Source organism: Nothobranchius furzeri, chromosome 7, assembly GCF_043380555.1.
Source record: "Nothobranchius furzeri strain GRZ-AD chromosome 7, NfurGRZ-RIMD1, whole genome shotgun sequence".
NCBI lineage: Eukaryota > Metazoa > Chordata > Actinopteri > Cyprinodontiformes > Nothobranchiidae > Nothobranchius > Nothobranchius furzeri.
The window spans coordinates 67,329,364-67,346,459 of record NC_091747.1 but is presented as its reverse complement, the minus strand read 5'-3'; the positions used below and the strand labels follow the sequence as shown (position 1 = coordinate 67,346,459).

At 46.3% G+C, this 17,096-nt stretch overlaps 1 protein-coding gene across 4 annotated transcripts in view; it reads left to right on the top strand.

Annotated features, from left to right (window-relative positions):
- The window catches only part of abcc10 (ATP-binding cassette, sub-family C (CFTR/MRP), member 10), a 40,072-nt gene that overhangs the window by 432 nt on the left and 22,544 nt on the right, over nucleotides 1-17,096 (top strand). For 2 of the 4 annotated variants that reach the window (XM_070553597.1, XM_070553596.1), the window contains exons 2-11: nucleotides 1-1,360; nucleotides 1,512-1,739; nucleotides 2,157-2,313; nucleotides 6,701-6,849; nucleotides 7,121-7,200; nucleotides 10,047-10,218; nucleotides 10,300-10,398; nucleotides 11,064-11,253; nucleotides 14,333-14,410; nucleotides 15,012-15,206. In XM_070553597.1, the coding sequence (XP_070409698.1) occupies nucleotides 1-1,360; nucleotides 1,512-1,739; nucleotides 2,157-2,313; nucleotides 6,701-6,849; nucleotides 7,121-7,200; nucleotides 10,047-10,218; nucleotides 10,300-10,398; nucleotides 11,064-11,253; nucleotides 14,333-14,410; nucleotides 15,012-15,206 (2,708 nt within the window). The remainder of the gene's footprint in view (nucleotides 1,361-1,511; nucleotides 1,740-2,156; nucleotides 2,314-6,700; nucleotides 6,850-7,120; nucleotides 7,201-10,046; nucleotides 10,219-10,299; nucleotides 10,399-11,063; nucleotides 11,254-14,332; nucleotides 14,411-15,011; nucleotides 15,207-17,096) is intronic. The other 2 variants (XM_070553598.1, XM_070553599.1) reach the window with 2 other exon arrangements.

Here is a 17,096-nt window from a genome sequence, read left to right as displayed (position 1 = left end):
AAGTGAGCAGCTCCACACATCTCCTCCCTGTGGTTGGACGCTCAGACTGGTGACAGCTCTGCTGGTCGTGGTTCTCTTTGTGATAGACCTCAGCCTGGTCGGTGCCCTCCAGCAGCCGGACATGTATCTGGACATCCTAATGGACAGCTGCGGGGTCCTGGCTTGGATGGTCCACGGCAGTGCCATCGCAGTACTCATGAAGACTAGATTTAGGAGAACCAGGGGACCCCAGCTGCTGTTGATTACGACTCTGCTGTTGGTACCCAACCTTGTCATCAACTTGGTGATTTGCTGCAACAGACATGACTGTTTAAGCCTCACAGAACCGTTTAAACTGATGAGATTTGTTCTTGCCTCAGCCCGAATGCTTCTGTTACTGGGTTACCTCCTCGCATTTGCTTTTCCCTGCATCAGTAATGCAGATTACACCCTGTATATTAATGCTGTGGATGGATCCCCTCTCCTTCCAGAGGATGTCCAGCTGGACACGGGTGAGATAGTCGCTGAGGATGGGAGCAGTTACCTCTCTCGACTCTTCTACCTGTGGTTGGATCCTCTCCTCAGAAGAGGCCAACGAGGGGAGCTGACCAGACCCACCCATGTGTATCACTTACCTCAGAAGCTTCAGACTAGTGCTGTTTTTCAGCACTTCCATCATTGTTGGGGAGCATGTCGACGAGGGACGGGAGTCGACGATCAGCAGGATAGCCGGTCCAGATGGGATGATGGAAGCCTCCCTAAAGGCTCAGGTCATGAGGAGGTGTTGGAGCTGGAAGGTGATGTGCGATTGCTGAGGGTCCTGCACAAGGCGTTTGGGTTGCGGTACTACATCCTGGGTGTGCTAAAAGTGATGGTTAACATGTCTAGCTTTGCAGGTCCCCTGCTTCTCAGCAGACTGGTGAACTTCATAGAAGACACAAAGGCCCCAGTCACCGAGGGTGTCTGGTGTGTCTTGGGGCTCTTTGGTATGACCCTCTTCAGTTCTGTTCTGCAGAACATCTTTGCTTTTGAAGTTTCCAAGGTGTGTTTGTCTGCGCGTGCCTCTCTGGTGTCAGCTGTTTATGGAAAAGCCTTGAGAGTTAGCAGCTGCAGCCTGGCGGGCTTCTCTTTAGGAGAGGTGGTGAACTTAATGAGCACAGACACTGACCGCGTGGTCAACTTCTTCAACAGCTTCCATGAGCTCTGGAGCCTGCCGTTTCGCTTTTCCATCACGCTCTACCTGCTCTACCTGCAGGTAGGTGTAGCGTTCCTTGGGGGGCTCTGTGTGGCACTGGTGCTGGTGCCATTAAACAAGTTCCTTGCCTCTCGGATCCTTAGCAACAACAAACACATGCTCAAGTGCAAAGATGACCGTGTTAAGGTGAGGCGCTGGACATCTTGTTTTTTATGCAATTTTAAAATATTGTACTTTGACTAATGGCTAAAAACAATAATTATTTAGTCTAACAGTAAAGTGAAATGTTGGTGAAAGTGGAACTTTTGCTGCATATAAATATTTATTTGTTTTAAAGTTGATGACGGAGATTCTCTTTGGCATCCGTGTCATCAAATTCTACAACTGGGAGCCTCATTTCACCCAGAAGGTGTCTGAACATAGGAAACAAGAGCTGTCCTACCTCAGAGCCATCAAGTACCTGGATGCTCTGTGTGTGTACACCTGGGCTGCTCTGCCTGTCATCATCTCCATCCTCACCTTCGTCACCTACGTGTTGCTAGGACACCAGCTGACTGCAGCCAAGGTAGAAGCTCAGATCTTTGTGACGGCTTGTCTGCGTTAGTTTTAATTGTAGAACAGTCCAATATTTACCTAAACTTTAATTTTAAAATAAAAACGATCATATCAAACCTTTGTGATCACTCCCCCATCCTACCTTACCTGTGTCTGTCTCGTCATAGTCTTGGAAATCGGTGAGAAGGATGACCTGAAACGTTTTTCTTTCCAATAAGAAGTATTAAAAATGAAAGTATTACTCTTCAACCCTTCCACTGTCCTATCAGGTGACCCCTCCAGGACGTGGAGTGGTTAAACATGGTTGGGGTGAAGTGCACTCCTAAAAAAGATGAAATGAAAAAGCACCTGGGGCCTATCTGACCCCATGAACAACGCAGCAGGTTAGAGTATTAGCTAAACGAAGCTTCACCGCCCCTTTTTCCAGGTCTTCACCACGGTCGCTCTGGTAGGAATGCTGATCGTTCCGCTGAACGCCTTCCCCTGGGTGCTCAGTGGTATTCTGGAGGCCAAAGTTTCTCTGGAGCGAATCCAGCGCTTCATCGGACTGACGAACCAGGATCTGCTGGCGCACTACGCCCTGAGTAGGAGGCTTCATTTGTCTTTAAGTTTACCATATACCAAGTTTATTTAGAGAGCACATTATAAACCCACAGGAACAAGGATGCTCCATATTAAAGAGACTGAATGCAGCAGCTGACAAAGTGACACTAAGTTAGGTTAAAGCAACTCCGTAACAGTGAAATGACTAAAACGGCCAATAACACAGGAAAACACATTTGTTGGGTATTTTTAAATCCTGAAACTTAACCCTGAAATGACCCACACACAGGAGAAGAGTCAGTAGGTTTTACGTTGTGAAGAGACAGCGGAGAGAGATGGGCCTCCGCCCTATCAACTCTGGCCTGTTCTCTCCACCACAGATGGTTTTATTGAAACAGAGACAAAGGAGATCCACCACTGTCCACACTTTAACCAGTAAACACTGTTGCTTCTATCTAAGGCGGGACCTTCTAAAAAGGAAGTCTCAAGTTACAGAGTTGCCTGCTGAAAGCCAAAAACTGCTGAGTCATTCAGAAACTCTGGACTCCTGTTGCCAGGCAGATTTTCCTACCAACCCCCACAGATAAACATCAGAGGAAGAGCTCTGTGGCTTACGTCACAATCATATGATTAACGTGATTACTAAAGGAACATTAAAACAGTAATACATTAAAACCCCTAACATATTCCCTCCTGAAATGTGACTTTTTGAGTAATAAAAGAACTTGAGATCTTTTATTTTAGAGAGGTGTTAAATAGAACCCTAGTAGAGATAAATGTAAAAAATAGAATGCAATAAGTAAAAATAGAATATAAAAAGTAAAATAGAAAAATAAATTTTCATACTAAAAGACCTGAGTAAGGTCTTAACAACCCAAAAACCAACCATAAAACCTAAGTAATTAGGAATTATGACATCAATCAATCAATCAATCAAAGCTTTATTTATAAAGCGCCTTCCGCAACCCTGTCAGGAAGCCCAAAGCGCTGAACATTGTACAGTTGTAAGTAAATATACTGAATAAATCAACAATAAAAGAAATTCAAATTACAAAATACAAATTACAAAATACAAAATGGAAATTACAAGATAGATGAAACATTCCGGTAAAGGACAAATGTGTGAAACACATTTGGATTGAGTGTACCAATGAAAACTGTGGAATGGATTCAACATAAAAGAGGGCCAAAATCAAACATGTTCTGGAAACGCCAAGCGGAGGAGGTGTGTTTTTAGGTGATTCTTAAAGACTGGCAGAGAAGGGGACAGCCTAACTGAGGGTGGCAACTGGTTCCAGAGTAACGGTGCTAGGACTGAGAAAGCCCGGTCCCCACGGGTACGACACCTAGACCGAGGGACAGCGAGCAGGCCTTGGTCAGAGGAGCGCAGAGCGCGTGATGGGGAGTGTTTGTTCAGGAGTGAGGCCAGATAGGGGGGAGCACCACCCTGGAAGAAATGATAAACAAAGACGAGTATTTTGAATTGTGAGCGATAGGAAATCGGAAGCCAGTGCAGGGAGGCCAGAACTGGACGGATGTGGTCCCGTTTCCTGGTCCCAGTCAGGAACCTGGCAGCGCTGTTCTGCACAACCTGTAGGCGACGCAGTGTTGACTGACACAACCCTGCATAGAGAGAGTTGCAGACATACCTTACTCACCCGAGATTTAAAATGTCCAATCAACGTGAAGATTTTAGCTTAGCAATAAAGCAATAACCAGACATCACGGCCTATATGTTAGCTTGTGAGTAATTTAATATAGGTGTATCCTTGATTTATTAAGCTAAACTACACCAGTCTTCGTCAGGAACCTTCTGTTAGATCAAAATGTTATTTAACATGGTACTAATGATCATTTTACCCACCATGGACCTAATACAAGAACAAATGCGTGCCATAAAACACATACGATGATGAAAAGTCTAAGGTGAGGAGGTGGACACGTGAATAACCGTCCCAATTTGCACTTGAATCTTTAAGTCCGTCATTTCCTCCTACAGCTGCACAGAAGCCTCCGTCTGAAGCAACGAGGAGGTCTAACGCCATTTGGTGTTCCATTGCCATGGTGCGAAGAGCTGCCTTCTCAGGATCAGATGACTGGGTCTTCGTGTTGGTGTGCTTTCTGAACTGTTGCCCTTGAAACCAGCTGAAACTGCATGGCCCTTGTACTTTTTCTCCAGGGTGTTGTCACCCCCCCTTCTGAGTGCTCATGCCTCTTCTCTACGAGCCGGTCTGTGACACAGGGGGATGTCACATGTCCTGCGGCTTCACTCAGAGCCTGGATCCATCCTGACCTCAGTGTCTGACCTCTTCACCTCATATCCTGCCCAGGCTTGATGCACCGCAGTGGTTCTCTGCATCTCAGGCCCTTGCACTTTGCTGCAGGTGTGTTTACGTAGGAGAAGATGGAGGAACTGGTGTTGAGGTCACCTGTGTCGATGTTGTCACTGATTTGAGCCAAGTCCTGAGCCGACTGACCCGCAGCATTTTTGGTGTTTTTCATCAGCTCATTTACGTCCTCCTCCATCCTGGACTGCTGGTCTTTGATCTCTGCCTCCATGGACTCTCGAGCTTTCACAGCTGCTGCACAGGTGAACTCAGACTCCTCCAGCTGGTTCTTTAGTTGGGCGATTTCCCTCTTACTGGGTGCGTTGTTCTTGATGTGGCCCAACAGGATCTGGGCATCAGCCAGGACAGCCTTTGTCCTCCTCAGGCGCAGCTTGGCCTGCTCCAACATCTGGATGGTTCCTGCCTGCTCGTCCCAGCTTTACTGCATTTCCATGATGTGCAGAACGGCTCTTTCGTTTTGGCACGGCGGAAGCACAAGACCTTCTTTAGAGCCTCATTGGTCTTTTTGAAGAAGTTTCACAGAGTCGACCATACTCTCACTTGGAACCGGGGGCCGCAACAGTGTGGCAAGGTGGAGCAATTAACTTGCTTTCGCCCGTCGGATTCCCTTTCCTGCATACAGAGAGCATGGAAGCTACACACAGTCTCATTCATGGTTAGAGGTATTTGCAGTTAATGTGGGATTTTCTTCAGAGTCAGAGCACAAAGTTGCACTCATAACAACTTGTGTTGAAACCGGGCACTTTAACAGTCCGGTTAGACATTTTATACCACTTGTTGTCGAGAGGTGAGTGGTGTTCGATGAGGGCGCGTTTCCTTCTGTGCCCCTCAGGTCCGCTCTAGGACCAGAAGCAGAGTGTACTCCACCAGCAGGAACCACAGCAGGTCAGCCATGGCCATGTCATGCTGAAAACCCCCATGTCACTGGTGGCCCTCCCACCTGGGACTTGTCCCATTTCTTCTTTTGATTGCTTTTATGAACACCCAGTCCCCATGTTCAGTAAGCTGTTGCTGTTCCTGCAGGTAAAGCAGAGCAGACCATTTGCTCCCAAAACTTCGCTAGTATACAACACATTTGTTTCATGTAATCTGCTAATATAAGTTCTTACTTAACTTTGTTGATGTTATGCCCATGTAGAGTTAGACTAGATCTAAACAAGCCAGGCCTTTTGTTTCTTCCATTTTTTAGGCAATTTTATAAATCATATGTTGTAAAATTCTTGTGAAATGCTGCTGTTACATGTGTACGTTTCCTCCCCCCATTTCTGATAAGATGGTTAAGAAATGTGAGCACAGGATAAAACACACCAGGTCTAAAATGTAGAGGAACCGGGCCACCCTCCAAAACCTGACGGAGACCTTCAGCTCGGCCTTACACCGGGCTAGTGGTGGGCCTGCCGTGCATTCCTGAGTTTGGGGCAGCAAAGGAAAAAGCCTTCTCCCCACGAGAGTTGTAGTGAATCTTAGGGACACACAGGAGCCGGTGATCCGCAGAGCGTATAAATCAGGGAGGGGCATAGGGTGTGAGCAGTTGGGACAGGTAACGGGAGTTGGACCATTTGGGGCTTTTTAAACAACAGATAAAAGATTGAACCGAGCCTGGTGGAGTACAGGACGCCTGTACGAATCAGCCGGGATGGGAGTAACGCAACCGCGTCCAGAAGTGTTGCTGAGGAATCTAACTGCAGCGTTCCGCCCTTCCTGGAGACTCACAAGAGACAATCCATTTAGCATGAGAGCGTGGACGCCAGGCTCTAAATGAGGTCTCTCAAGAATGGACAGGAACAGAGTTATACGTAAATCTTTACCGTGGCTTTGGTTTGTGAAGTCATGGACACATCGGTCGAGTTCACCTCCAAGCGGGTCTCACGGGGCTTCCTGTTTAGGAAGGGGCGAGAGGGAAGCCTGCAGGCCATCCTGTAGATGACGCATACCTGTTGGGAGGCGTCTGCTGACATGCTTGTAGTTGTTTTGAAGGGTAATGTGCTTTAAAATAGAAAGCAAGATAAAAGAGAACAGTTTTTACAACATCTTAAACCTTCAGTGCTGTTTGACTCATTTCCATACGGTTTGTGCTTAGTGTCTCCAGAAGACAACCAGACATCAGTCCTGCTGAGCCGGGGGACGTTCTCATGGCAGGGACCTGATGATGGTAACGAGTGTGGACCAGACGGCGGCGTTGGAAAACAAAGTCTACTTTTACACAATCTAAACCTACGTGTGACCAAGGTACAGTTTAGTTTAAGATCCCCATCAGCTACTGCAGTCGCAGCCCTTCCTGGCGTCCGCAGTGCTTTTGTCCTTAGATGGACGAGTTTGTTTGTTTTTCCTGCAGGGCTAGCGCTGTTCGTCTTATTTTAATAATAAAAATAAGGCAGTTGATCACCATAATATAAGATGCATCATCATACATGGTTGCTTAGAGACGAGATGCTAGTTTGTGTTTTACTTCAGAAGCTGAGAAAGGTTCAGCATTAGTGATGGCTTCTGTCTCGTCCAGGGCTCGCTGGTCGTGGTCGTGGGGAAGGTTGGCTGTGGAAAGAGTTCCTTACTAGCTGCTCTAACTGGGGAACTCAGAAGGTACCATCATCTCCAACATTTAGCCAGCGAGAGAGAGCTGATGCCTCAGAACAGTTTTAGTGAAGCAGCCCAGGTAAAAGGACTTATTACAGGTTAGAGGACGGCTTTGTAGTGGAACCGTAGAGCAGGGGCCTCATTCATCAAGCTAGCTTACGCACAAAACGGGTCGGAAAACTGCGTAAGCAACTTTCCACGCAAACTTTGGGATTTATGAAAGAAAACGTAGCAGAAAAATGTGCACAACTTTAAGATGACTAAGGACCTGACTTACACACATGTTGGACATGGAGAGCACCTGCAGTGCTGCTGCTGAGAAGGATAAAGTTATGAAATCCTGCAGCATTATCACTTGTACCGCTTCGTTTTCACACAGAACAAGACCCCCCCCCCCCCCCACACACACACACACACAGCCTGAAGGCAGAATACGGAATGCAGAATATCAGCAGGGGGACAGATTGAGACAGAACACCATGCGTGTGTGACAGTGTGTGTCCTGTCACTGTGACCCGATTGATCATGCGCCCTGGCCACCTGTACAGGGGTGATCTGTGTTTGGCTGACTGGTTAGTGCACGTGACTTTCACCCGGGAGTCTGGGGATCAAATCCTGATTGGACCATTTTTCATATCCACCACAGATCTCTCTGAAGAAGTCAGCATTGACGGCTTCAGCAACGCTGTGCCACTCTGTGGATTTTCTCTTATTTGTTTTGCAAAAGCACTTCCTGTCATTTCTCCACCTCACCCACAGGTACCTCACCTTCTGCTTGTGTGAAATAGCGCTTCCTTGATCTGCCTTGATCTACGGTCGCCATGTCATTGGTGGAGCGCTGCAACAGCCGGCTTATGTATATGCATGAGATCCACAAGGCACTTTGCATTGACCATTTATGGCAGTAAGTGACCAACCGACTCAGTGGCCTAGTGGTAGAGTGTCCGCCCTGAGATCGGGAGATCAGGGGTTTGACTCCTGGTCGGGTCATACCAAAGACTTTGAAAAAATGGGACCCAATGCCTCCCTGCTTGACACTCAGCATTAAGGGGTTGGATTGGGGGGTTAAACCACCAAATGGTTCCCGAGCGCGGCTTGTCTGCAGCTCACCGCTCCCCCAGGGGATGGGTCACATGCGGAGAATAAATTTCACCACACACCTGTGTGTGTGTGACTACTAAATGGGACTTTAAGTGGGCGTGGTGAGGGCGGGATGTGACTAAAATGCAGCTGAGAAACATTCTGGTTAGTCTCTGATTTATGAAGTGGAGATTGCGTGCAGCTGTGCGTCCTCCATGTTTGATAGATCACACACCTGCTTTTTGCTGAGCTTAAGTACGGTTTTAGTAAGGATTCTACGCCATGTTTGATAAATGAGACCCCAGGTCCTCACGATGTTCTAAAGAGATTCAGCTCCAACCTCAAGGTCCAAAAACACTAAACAGATTTCACCAGGTCTTTATTTTTGCCAAGGTCTGGTGCACTACTGCGGTCTGTAGTTTGAATGAATGAATAAATGCCTTGTGAGCCGTTTCTGTGGGAAGAAAAGCTCCATCGCTCCCGTTTTGTTAAGTAAAGGTTGGTCGGAGGAGAGAAGCACAAAAAATGGCTGAAATTTGAGTCTTACTCGTTAAAGCCTCGCCAAGAAACTTTTGTGAGCTCAAATGACCGTCTACAGGGTTAAGAGATGTCACTCAGACCACCACCGCCCTCTGTGGCCAGAATACCGCATTTGCGACTGGCAGGCCACTTGCTTGGGACTATCAACAGATTGTGCTGACATACCTGACGCTGCAGTCTGCTTCCAGCACGTTTCCTGCATGTTTTAGGTCGTGATCGCTCCCGCAGACTGTGAGGAACGCTGCGAGATGTTTCAGTTAGATTAAGTTGGACATCGGCTTTGATCACGGGGAGTCGATAACGGACACGAGGGGGTGCTAAAATCAAGCTAAACCGCCAAATGTGCTTTTAATATTCATGTCATGCAAACGTCTCTCCTCTGATTGGCTAACAGTAACTCGACTAGCGCGACTCTTCTGCTGCTTCCATTCACTTTTCTGCCTTGGGTAAAAAACGTGCAACACTGATGTTTTATCTCCACTAATTTTTCACAAGCGCAAACGTCTTCGTTATGTTATGATAACGATTCACTATTAGCCGATAAACCCTCTGTTCTCTCCTTCCTGTGGGCGGTTCTTAGCTAAGGTGGGCGGGGCCATGAATATCCATTTCCGGTGACATAGAGACAGGCTTTTTTGACCCAATTGTTTTCTCGTCTTTTTGCTTTCTGTAGCTAGTGCACAAGGTTTTCACAATCAGCATGAGTGACCGATCGTTTTACACAAAGAACAAGTGTTGCACAGTTTCTCAGTGAATCAGGTGGCTGGGCTCTCCCATAGAGATAGGGTGAGAAGCTCGGTCATCCGGGAGGGGCTCGGAGTAGACCCGCTGCTCCTCCACATCGAGAGGAGCCAGTTGAGGTGGCTCAGGCATCTGGTCAGGATGCCTCCTGGACGCCTCCCTGGTGAGGTTTTCCGGGCACGTCCAACCGGGAGGAGACCTAAAGGTAGACCCAGGACACGGTGGAGGGACTATGTCCCTCACCTGGCCAGGGAACGCCTTGGGATTCCCCCGGAGGAGCTGGCCCAAGTGGCTGGGGAGAGGGAAGTCTGGGCCTCTAGCCTTAGGCTGCTGCCCCCGCGACCCGACTCCGGATAAGCAGAATGGATTATTTACGTCCTGACATGTGAAAGCCTCCAAATGAAAGATGACAGACTTTCTTTTTTCCTTGACTATAAATAATGCCTTTTTGACAGATCTGGACTCAGTTTGTTTTCTCTCTTTTCCTGCAGACTCAGTGGAGTGCTTTATGTTGCAAACAGAGAGGCTGGCTTTGGTCTAGTCTCTCAAGAGCCATGGATTCAGCATGCATCAGTGCAAGACAACATCCTGTTCGGCAAAGACTACGACGCTGACTTTTATCAGGCTGTGATCGAGGCCTGCGCGCTCTCAGATGACCTCGGCGTATGGATGCATGCTCCGGGATTGTTCACATGTTGAATTGGTTAAACTTTAAGGCTCTATATGTCTTGTTTGTGTTGGCAGGTTTTACCGAATGGTGACCAGACAGAAGTGGGAGAGAATGGAGTCACCCTGAGTGGCGGCCAGAAGGCGCGGCTGGCTCTAGCCAGAGCAGCTTACATGGTCAGTTCGAGAACGGGCAGACATCACAGCAAGGACAACATTAAGTGGGTGGTTTGACAAAAGTGACTTGATCTTGGGTAGACAGCCGAGTCAGACCTATGGAGCATGCTCCTGATGTTCAGGTGTGCCCCTGACGTGTGGGACCTTGGGATCTCTTTCAGAATAAAACCACACGTATGTTCAAAACGTGTGCTATCAGTTTCACACCAAACTCGTACACACACTTCTGGGCCAATCAGAGGGACTGTGACTGCGCTACAGGCCTCCTGATGAAGATGATAGGACTGGAACAACGAACGCTGTGCTGTGAGCGATGTGTGATCATATTCTAGAGGGGTGAAAGGAACATTTGGATTTTCTGACACAAATGTCACCGTTGCCATATTTTAAAATATTGTAACTATTTAAATATCGCGCTTGTCTCCTGACTATTACATGTGATCAACAAGGAAAACCCAGTGGATCGGCAGCAGTGGCTGAGTCGTATGAGGGAAGTGGAACAGTGAACGTACAGAAGCACATCAGTGCTGTGCTTGTCCGTTAGATCCATCCCAGTGTCTCCCCTGCTGATACACACACAGTGATACAAACGGTGTTAGCATGTAAGGCTAACGTTTTTCTCGTGCTTCTCTCCTTTCATGTCGTGTCTTCTGTGACCACATCAGAACAAGGACATCTACCTGCTGGATGATCCTCTAGCAGCAGTAGATACAGATGTGGCTGAACACCTGATGAAGAAGTGTGTGATGGGGCTGCTCAAAGGAAAAACCCGAATCCTGTCTACACACCGGATAGAATTTGTGCAACAAGCTGACATGATGGTCCTCATGGACAACGGAACAATCATAAAAACAGGTAGCAGCCTGAACCTGTGTGCTATGGACTTTACATGATCATGTGACCTTTAGGTGGCAAGTAACAGAACAGCTCCACCCAAAAGACAACGTTTAAGTAGAGGAACATACATGAAGTGAGCTGCAGTGATCCAGTCCAGAGGCAGTACACGCATTAGTCAGTCTTTAAAAAGCAATCGTGACACAAATTATTGTTTTCTTGGCCAACAGCAGATGGGGCAACTGTGGTTTAGGGTTTAGTAGTTCACCCAGTGGGTTCAGCCAGGTGGGTTGCCGGTTCCAGGGGTCCTGGAGTGCGTGGGAGGATGCAGGAGTACCCGGAGAGTGCAGCAGTGCTAACCACTGTGCAGCCTGACTTAGAAAAGCACCATACGAACGTGCAATATTAATATTATTAACAGAGAATTTCACCGTCTCTGTGACCTAGCTGGACAGCATTAAAGGGACATTATGGAAGTGTGACAGCCAAAACATGTATAGAAATAATAAATGTCTTCTTCAGACATTCTCCTGCAACGCCCTGGTCCTGTAGAATGAGCCCTGGCATTTTTACTGTGATTGCCTGTTTTTCTGTAAAATCACAGAAAAAGAGAGATGCTCGGGTCGAGCAGGCTGCTTCATGCGCGTTCACGCTCAGGCATCGCCCGTAGCATTTGCTATCCGTAGCTTTAGCAGCAGAGAGAGAGGCAGTGCCACTTTGTCGCTGTTCCTAACGCCTAGTGACAAAGCTAGCTACATTTCTGGACCCTTAGCTACTTTCTGTAGAACTTTCTTCTAGATATTTCCTGCAAATTAGCAACAAAATAGCCATTTTCACTCCGAACCGTTCTTTGGTTTGACGTTGTTTCAGCTGTCATCAAGGATATAAACTAGGGATGAGCGAGTACACCACTATCTGTATCTGTATCTGTACTCGGAGTGGGCGTGGCATAACCCGGAAGTGGGTGTGGTTTAACCGGAAGTGGGTGTGGTTTACATCAATATATTATTTTAAGTCTGAAATTGATATGGAATGATCAGAAGTTGCTATGTGTATTGTTTATTTGAAAACTATTTAAAGAGCAGCCTCAGAATTTAGATTAAATATTTTTGATCACAATAGTAAAGAAACTATTACAGAACAAGTTGTTCAGTAAAATCAGAACATTAATATTTAAGTGCATGAATGAACACATCTGAACTCATGCAGTAGGAGCTAGGAAATATGAAATGCTAGAACCAGACACAACTTTATGCATATTTTTTAATTTTAATTTGATTAAACTGATTTCTTTCTTAACGTTCTTGGCATTTTGCCACACAAAGTTAAACAAAACAATGTGGATTAAGGTGTGTGTGTGTGAGAGAGATAGAGAGGGTGAGAGAGAGAGAGAGAGAGAGAGAGAGAGATGGAGTTAAAAAAATAAAAACCCCGACCGGAGCGGAGGTAGTGAGTGACTGATGCAGCAGGTCTGCTCTGTCTTGTCAAATGCACCATGTAAGTAACGAAAAAATTAACTTTAAATGTCCAACCGAAAAAGAGGCGAGCTGAAGAAAACCTAGGGAAAACTGAAGAAACGTGAGCAACAGTGAAGCAATCACAGCGAGATCCGTTACTGTGTGTGTGTGTGTGTGTGTGTGTGTGTGTGTGCGTGGACGAGCCGGACGGACTGCCCTCCCGGCCGGCTAGATTTTTGTGTGTAGGGAGGGGCGGGCGCTCTATGTGACTGGCCAATCACAGAGCGTGAAGACAGTCAGTTACCCAATGAGGATTTTCCTTCAGCACGATTACAGATATTTACCAGTTTTACTCGTTTCATACTCGTATTCGTCAAAAATGCTTTATCCGTACCGGATACTCGTCTGAAACGAGTATCCGGCTCATTCTTAATATAAATATTACAGATAGCAGAAACGTCAGTGGTGGTTTAGCTCATCTAGTAAGACATCGGACTCTTGTGCAGGAGACCTGGGTTCGATTCTGGATGTGAACATAGTTTATTTAGAGTTTCTTTTTTACATTAATGGTATTTTTTTTTTACAGTAAGATGCCCAAATTTTTATTTGAGACTCGCCAAACGGCATTGAATTCACAGATAAAAAAGATGTGGGTTCAACTTTCATTTTGGAACAATTTTTCAAGCAAGGGAAGGGAATGATCTGAGCATGCAGGAGGACTGACCCATCATAAACCTTTGTCGGCTGTGCCGAAGAGAAAGCTACTGAACCACATTATTTAATTAATTAGCTGCATGTTCTCCTGTCCTCTGTCCACAGAGCTTCGTCTCAGCTGTTATTTTCGTTAAGGAGTGTGCACGTACAGCATGCGCGCCTCGTGCACGAGCCTCCTATTGAAGCTGCCGTTACGCTTTTGGCCAGAGGGGGCAATCGCGAGCATAAAAATTCAAAAGTCCGTAAAGTCCCTTTAAGCATTACCCCCAGGTTAGTTTCACCGTTCTTTTCATTTGGTGCCAGAAGAGAGGTTGATGCTGTGGGGGGCGCTGCCTTTCACTGGCCTAAAAACTATGACCTCAGGTGTTTTTTTTTTATTTTTCTTCATTTAAATTTAAGATCCTTGTTGGCTTTCAAGTTTTTAACATTCTCTGGACAAATAAAAGTGGTGGGGTGGAGCCTGAACTGTGGAAAACTGGCCTTGCAGTTAGAATACAAGTAAAACTTAACATTGTGCTTCTGAAAAGTCTTCAAAAAGGCTGTAAATGTAGAAGAGAAAGGGCACAAGAATAGACCCTTCAGGTACCCCCACAGGAGGATGAAAAATCCCTCATCCTTACACAGAAACTCTCCTGACAGGTAGGACCTAATCCACCTATCCGATGCTGCATCCCGGAGTCCTTCACTAAGAGTACATCACTGAAAGCTTTCAAAGAGGAGATTCTGTACTGTAACCAGTCCTGAAGCCAGAATGGAAAACTCCCCAAATTCAGTGATTCTCAAGGAACATCAATCACTGCTTATGCACAGTCCCCCCTAAGAAGATGAGATGTTTTTCTCAGTCTTGGCAAACCATTGACAACCCACAAGTGGAAACAAGGTCAGGCAGATGATCAACAGCTGAAGAGGTATTTACTTTTGTTCAACAGGAACACCAGCAGAGATCCTTCCTTTGGTGGAAGCTGCTCCAAAGGTGGAAAGAAACGCCCAGAAACCCGAGCAGAGAGGTTTGTTAACAGATCCATGTAACAATATTTTCTGTGTTATAAAATGTCTATGGTCCATGCAAAACATTGAAGTTTTTGCACAAAGTCGCTCACTCATTGTGATGTCACAATCGGGGACTTTTTGAAATCGCTCGTAAAATTCTTAAAGCAAACACTGAACAAAAAACAGATGGATGGCTTTGTTATTGAAGTTTGTCGTGTTTATAGAGGCGGTGGAGTCCCACAAGGCAGCACTAAAGTCAGGTTTGTATTATAGGTCCCAAGGGATGACTCTACCAGAGGCAGAAAGCCAAGCTAGCTCCTAGGATCACTGGGACACTCAAACCCTCCACCACGTTAAGGTGGCAGCCCAAGAAGGGGCTCAATGTACTAATCAGTTCAAATCACCGTACTGAGACAATGAATTGTCTGATAAAAATATTGCACGGGTAAGCAAAATATTGGCAAAGAAACCCATTTTGAGAAGAGGAAGTCTCCACCAGAACCGGAACCAGGCTCAGGATGGGCAGTCTTCTGTCTTCACCAGCTCGCCTTTGGTGTATCTGATGTTGGCGTAAAATCTGAAAGACATTTTCTTCACTCGACACTTTCTGATTCACAGATATGATTGAGCAGCAGGAGGAGGAGGAGGAGCTGGATCCCCTCCCTGTTCTCAATGTGGGAAGTGATCCTGACATGTTAAGTGAAGAACAAAAACAAGCGGGTCAACTGGCATGGAAAGTTTACAGAACCTACTGGTCCGCTGTGGGTGGAGTGATCGCTGCCTCCATAGTTTTGTCTCTTCTCCTCATGCAAGGTTTGAAACATTGTTATTCCAAATACACTGACCAAAAATATAAACGCAACACTTTTGTTTTTGCTCCCATTTTTCATGAGCTGAACTCAAACATCTGAAACTTTATCTACATGCACAAAACACCCATGACTCTCTAATGTTGTTCTGAAGTCTGTCTACATGTGTTAGTGAGCACTTTTACTTTACCAAGATGATCCATCCCACCTCACAGGTGTGGCATATCAAGGGGCTGATTAGACAGCATGAATAATGCACAGGTGTGCCTTAGACTGCCCACAATAAAAGGACACCCCAACATGAGCAGTTTGATCAAACAGCACAATGCCACAGATGTTGCAACCTTTGAGGGAGAGAGAATTTGGCAGTACATCTAACCGGCCTCACAACCGCAGACCACGTGTGACCACTCCAGCCCAGGACCTTCACATCCAGCATGTTCACCTCCAGGATCACCTGACACCAGCCACCTGGACAGCTGCAGCAACAAACAGTTTGCATAACCAGAGAATTTCTGCACAAACTGTCCGATACCGTCTCAGGGAATCTCATCTGCATGCTCGTCGTCCTCATTGGGGTCTGGACTTGACTGCAGTCCGTTGTCATAACTGACTTGAGTGGGCAAACACTCACATTCGATGGCGTTTGGCACGTTGGAGAGGCGTTCTGTTCACAGGTGAGTCCTGGTTTTCACTGTTGAGGTCAGATGGCAGATGTGGTGTCATGTGGGTGAGCGAGCGGTGTGCTGATGTCAACGTTGTGGAACGAGTGACCCATGGTGGTGGTGGGGTACTGGTATGGGCAGGCGTATGTTATGGACAACGAACACGGGTTCATTTTATTGATGGCATTTGAATGCACAGAGGTACTGTGACGAGATCCTGAGGCCCGTTGTTGTGCCATTCATCCACGACCATCACCTCATGTTGCAGCATGATAACTCACAGCCCCATTTTGCAAGGATCTGTGCACAATTACTGGAAGCTGAAAACATCCCAGTTCTTGCATGGCCAGCATGCCCACCAGACATGTCACCCATTGAGCATGTTTGGGATGCTCTGGATCAGTGTATATGACAGCGTGTTCCAGTTCCTGCCAATATTCAGCAGCTTCACACAGCTATTGAAGAGCAGTGGACCAACATTTCACAGGCCACAATCAATAGCCTGATCAACTCTATGCCACAAAGATGTGTTGCCCTGCTCGGGGAAAATGGTGGCCACACCAGATACTGACTCGTTTTCTGCCATAAGCCCCCCATTCCATAAAGCAAAACTGTCCACATGTCAGGGTGTCCTTTTATTGTGGGCAGGCACACCTGTACATTTTTCATTCTGTGGGATGGATTATCTTGGTAAAGGAAAAGTGCTCATTAACACATGTAGACAGATTTCAGAACAATATTTGAGAGTCATGGGTTTTTTGTGTTTGTAGACAAAGTTTCAGATGTTTGAGTTCAGCTCATGAAAAATGGGAGCAAAAACAAAAGTTTTGCATTCATATTTCTGTTCAGTGTATTAAAGGTCAACTTCAGTGAGCCATGTTGTAGTGATTATTTATGATTCTAACGGGTCCCTCTCAGTGTTTCATGCAGGCTGAACATGAAAAGAGTCTCCTACACCTATCTCCTGCATTAGCCTCTGATAGAAAACAGATGATGAAACTCTAGGATTACAAAAGTCTGAAAGCCTTTTTTCCCCACAGAATGACTTTCAAGGCATTCATTCCTACTAGAGACCACTACAGATGTATTAAAAACAAGTAAAGTTGACCTTTAACCCACCCTGGTCCAGCTGTTAAGTTCTATGAAGCGGGACATAACTAGGCTATGTATTACAACGAGATTAGGCCAGAGTGCAGATACGGTTTGTAGGAATGACCTCATCTCTGATC